General features: G+C 36.9%; 2 protein-coding genes across 6 annotated transcripts in view; both read right to left on the bottom strand.

Moving 5' to 3' along the window:
• The window catches only part of LOC118740957 (solute carrier family 66 member 2-like), a 129521-nt gene that overhangs the window by 73560 nt on the left and 51473 nt on the right, over positions 1-4488 (bottom strand). The window lies entirely within an intron of this gene.
• The window catches only part of LOC118740940, a gene marked incomplete in the record, with an annotated part of 4248 nt that continues 1585 nt past the window's right edge, over positions 1826-4488 (bottom strand). Inside the window, 2 exon segments of the mRNA XM_036472705.1 lie at positions 1826-2908; positions 2976-4121. Coding sequence (XP_036328598.1) covers positions 3094-4121 — 1028 coding nt within the window.

Below are 4488 nucleotides of genomic sequence, written 5' to 3'. Positions count from 1 at the left end.
CACGAATAAGTACAACTAAAATATTAATGTAACATTAAAAGGCAAATTATTTGTTTGTGTTCATTCAAATGGTTACAACTAAAAACAAAGTACATGTTGGTTAATTTATTCATACCATCAAATCATGCTCAACGCATCGAATTGATATGCTTTCCGAAACCTTGAACTAATCTTTTGCATTAAAAAATAATACACAAAATCATCACACACAAAAATCTAAAAAATGGAAGAACTACCATTACTAATTCTTGATATTCCAACATGCATGCATATACTGCTCATCTAAGACTTGAAATTAAAAAAAAAAAATAAAAGCACCACAATTAGTTTAATATACCAATTTTGCATTTTTTTATTCAGACATTCTGCATGGGATTAACAAATTCTACAACATATACAGAATTATCTACATAATTAAAAAGTTTTTCTCTAACTATTAAAATTAAACTAGATAACATTAAATTATTGCCTTTTCTGCGAAATAAAGAGTAAATTTTGCTATCGAGCGAAAATGAAATGTCTATAGACAACACGTACGATAAAGTTTGTTCGTAAATGCAGTATTATAACAGAATAAACAAAACATATTGCTGTAGCTATTCGATTAAAAACTTTTCCGTAAATGCAAACAAATTTTTTTAAATACTTATGGCCTTATTCATAAAAAATAAAGTAGGTTTAAAGAGCTTTATAAATTGACGTTTTCATACATTTTTCAATTTATAAACTTTTTATAAAGCTAATGCATCAAGCTAAAGCATCAGTCTCTTTTACTTCTAAACTACAACTAATGGAAATACCTTATTTACGCAATTACGTTCCAACTGGGCATTTAACCGTAGGTGAGCATATTGGACATTTCCATCAATTATAGTTTAGAAATAAAAGCGTCTGATGCTTTGGCTTGATGCATTTCTGAACACACCCATGTCGTAAGAAGCTGAATCCAAAATGGATAAGCATGGGCCTGTTCGAGGCACGTAATAAAAGCGGCACTGATGAAAATTTAGAACACTGTTGCAACTCCCCAACTGATTAAAAGTTGGTAGAAATTCACAACGAACTTTATTTAATGGTTTGCGCAACACTGAGGTTGTGATTGCAACTCGAACAAGCCCCATTTGTAAAACGGGCAGAATCGATTGAGGACAGAATACGACCCGTGTTCAGAAATGCATCAAGCCAATGCATCAGTGTCTTTTATTTTTAAATTATAAATTATGGGGACATCCATATGCGCAGCGATGGTTAAATGCCGAATAAGGCATTTCCATCAATTATAGTTTACAAATAAGAGACTGATGCTTTGGCTTGAGGCAGAGTGCGTTCGATCTAAGTAATAATGGGCGTGTTCAGAAATGCATCAAGCCAAATCATCACTCATTTTACTGAACTATAATTGATGGAAATGTCCAATATGCGCAACCACGCTTAAATACCTAATTGGAACTTAGTTGCATAAATACGGTATTTCCATCAATAATAGTTCAGAAGTAAAATAGACTGATGCTTCGGCCTGATGCATTTCTGAACACACCCAATTACTGCAATACTGCATCCACGTTGCTTTCTTGATGCTCTTCCGTAAAAAGTAACGTTGCCGCATTAATTGCAGCACGAATACACCGGCATTTCTGAACACAGGCACGCTTTCGTTATATGCAATTGTGAGTATACCTAACCAAAACAGCCCTGATTTATATGTGACCAAGGATTTTCGCTTGATCATACAAATAGATACTGCAATTACGATCTTATCCGGCCGTTACGCCTAAATTAAATTTCTAGGAAATTATAAAAAATTTCTTATTCAAAACAAAATATATATATGCAAATATAGGTAAGTTGTAAATTTTTATTAGAATGCATAACACTTACATAATTTCGATCTAAAACTACTTTTATTAATAAAAAAATTGCTATTTTCATACATTCTTAAATATTTGCTTTACATTAATTTACAAATACGTAGTTACATAATTTAAATAAATTACAATTTAACCCCCGAGAAACAACAAACTTCAACTCTCCAAGTCTCGAGATATTTTTGTATCTAATCGTATTCACACAATATGAAAACCGTAGGGTTTTCAGCACTCATAAATAATCAATCTATAATACCTGCAAATATTAGGCGAGAGGAAAATATTTAGCATGCGCATATGTATATTGACTTATGGCAATCTCAGATCAAGTAACCAAAAGCGCAAGGGCGTAGTGATCTAAAATAATTTTACGTTAAACAGTCTTTATGCTGTAGATCGGAAATTATCAACCAATTTTATGATAAACACGAAGTTGCGTTTGAACTCTTACTAAATATCATGCTATCAAATCATAAAATTCGGATTCAACCCAATTAAAATAGGTAAACAGTGACTAGAGAAAGCATAGCAGCACGACAAAATAAAAACATCAAAATGAATAACACATTTTTAATTGGGAGGTGCAGCCATCCGAGTATTAGCGTTTCCATACCGTTAAATTTATGTAAAATACATAAATATGGCACTCTAGCCCCTAGCCCTCAGTTTGCAGCTTCCATTATTGCCACGTGGCTATAAGATTATTTCAGTTGATCGTCGCTCCTGCCCAAAAAGCATGGGGTCACAGCTGAATGCATCCGAGGATGCAGGCGCAAATTTGGAAGTGCGTTTTGCACGACCACTACATGGTGCTGAGGCGGTAGTTACCACAGAAGCACCGTTGCTGCCACAAATAGTAGTTACCGTCGTAACGGCATTAAGCGAATGCAATGACATCTGTTGTGGTGTGCCTGAGACGCTACAAGCGCTATTGGCTGTGCTATTCATTGGTGGGTATTTGATGATTGTTGTAATTGATGGTGTCAGCGTGGCGGTCGAACTATCATTGCTCCCATGTCGTGTCCCGGATTGCTGCTGTAGTTCTGAAACAGAAGGGTATTGCTTTTATTTAAAAATTGATTTGATGAGTTTTGTTGCTTGATTGTTTACCATGTGATTGCGTTTGTTGCACCATTGCAGGCTCGTGGAGAACGGCTGTTTTCCGTATCGTCTGCTGAAGTAGCGAGTTCACATCGATCGCTGGCCACGCGACCAGCGAAACACTTCGTCATAAGTAGCTATCCAATGGAGATGTGTCCCGTTTATGACGATGATGTTTGATGTAATGCTTGCAGGGCTTCCTACTAGACGCTGGAACATTGGTTGATTTCGATACCGATTCAGCTGGATTAATTTCGCCAGGAATTTTCAGTTTCCTTCGCGTTGGTGTTTCTGTGGGTGACTTTTGGCTTTGGTGATTACCAGAAGAAAGTGAGAAATATTCTGCGGATTGACTAAGTGATGAACCTATGTCCTCTGTTAATGTGTTGTTGAAACTGCGCAGTGTTACATCTGCATCTTCAGCGTTTGGCGTTGACGCAATTGACGATGCATTTGTCAAAGGCGTCAGGGTACTTGAATGTTCTGCATCGAAATCTGCCGCAGATGTTAAAGCCGTACACGAAGTGTCCCTAGCGGTGTGCATTTGCCCAGTTGTAGCACTCTCACAGTCATCATCGCCAGCTTCGTCCGCACAGTCGCATTCGCAGCAACAGCAAGTGCTCGAATGGCAGGAGCAGAAACTTGCACTGCTTCTTCGGCTAGTATGCGTTGAACTTTCTGTGGTAGTATTTTCTTTTTCTTGTGCGACCTGTTTGCCAATGCTGGCCGCTGTTAATTTGTCATCTGTCTGAGCTTCCTCTTCTGGCTCTTCTCCCGTTGATATTGTGGACCTTCGGCGCAAATTACAGCGGTGACATTCTGCCGACACCACCAGCTCGTGTGGTGCCATTCGTCCCTCCTCGTCGTTATCATCAGCATCCAAGTCATCGATGCTACTGCAACTGGTGGCATCTGCATTTTGGCAGGAACAATTGGAACAATGCGAGCAAGTGCTGCAGCAATCGTCTGCAACACCAGCATCATATAATTTTCGTCGAATTTTAACACATTCGTTATGTGCCGCATCCTGCTTCCTTCTTTCACCGCTAGTAATGCCACAAATAGAATCATTGCAGCAAGCCATGTGTTTTGTAATTTTGTCCTGATTTCGTCTGTCGGTTTTAGTTTCGGTCCGAATGTAATTATTAAAAAATTCTGAAAATAAAGAGAAATATATTTAAAATTGGTTGTAACATGCATATTGATATTCTGAATATTAAATCATTACATATTTCTAGAATCATAGGTACGAAAAAATAGAGCTCATAAAAACTAAAGAATCGCGATGAAAAACTGTACTTTATTTTTAGGCACGAAATGTGAAAGCCATAATACAAATTTTAATTCAAAATCGTTTAAAAAACCTTCGCGGCTTTAGAACTTTTATTTGCTTTATATAATTAGGAGATATACTTACCGTTTATATCTCTGCTACCCCAAAGTGTATGGTGGGCGTTTTTATGTGGCCCGGTGATCAATGAATTTGATATCGCTGTAAAAATAAATATTTTACACATTTTTT

This window comes from Rhagoletis pomonella, unplaced genomic scaffold (assembly GCF_013731165.1).
Source record: "Rhagoletis pomonella isolate Grant_MI unplaced genomic scaffold, Rhpom_1.0 Rhpom_scaffold_00006, whole genome shotgun sequence".
Lineage (NCBI taxonomy): Eukaryota > Metazoa > Arthropoda > Insecta > Diptera > Tephritidae > Rhagoletis > Rhagoletis pomonella.
This window is presented reverse-complemented; position numbering and strand designations above follow the sequence as displayed.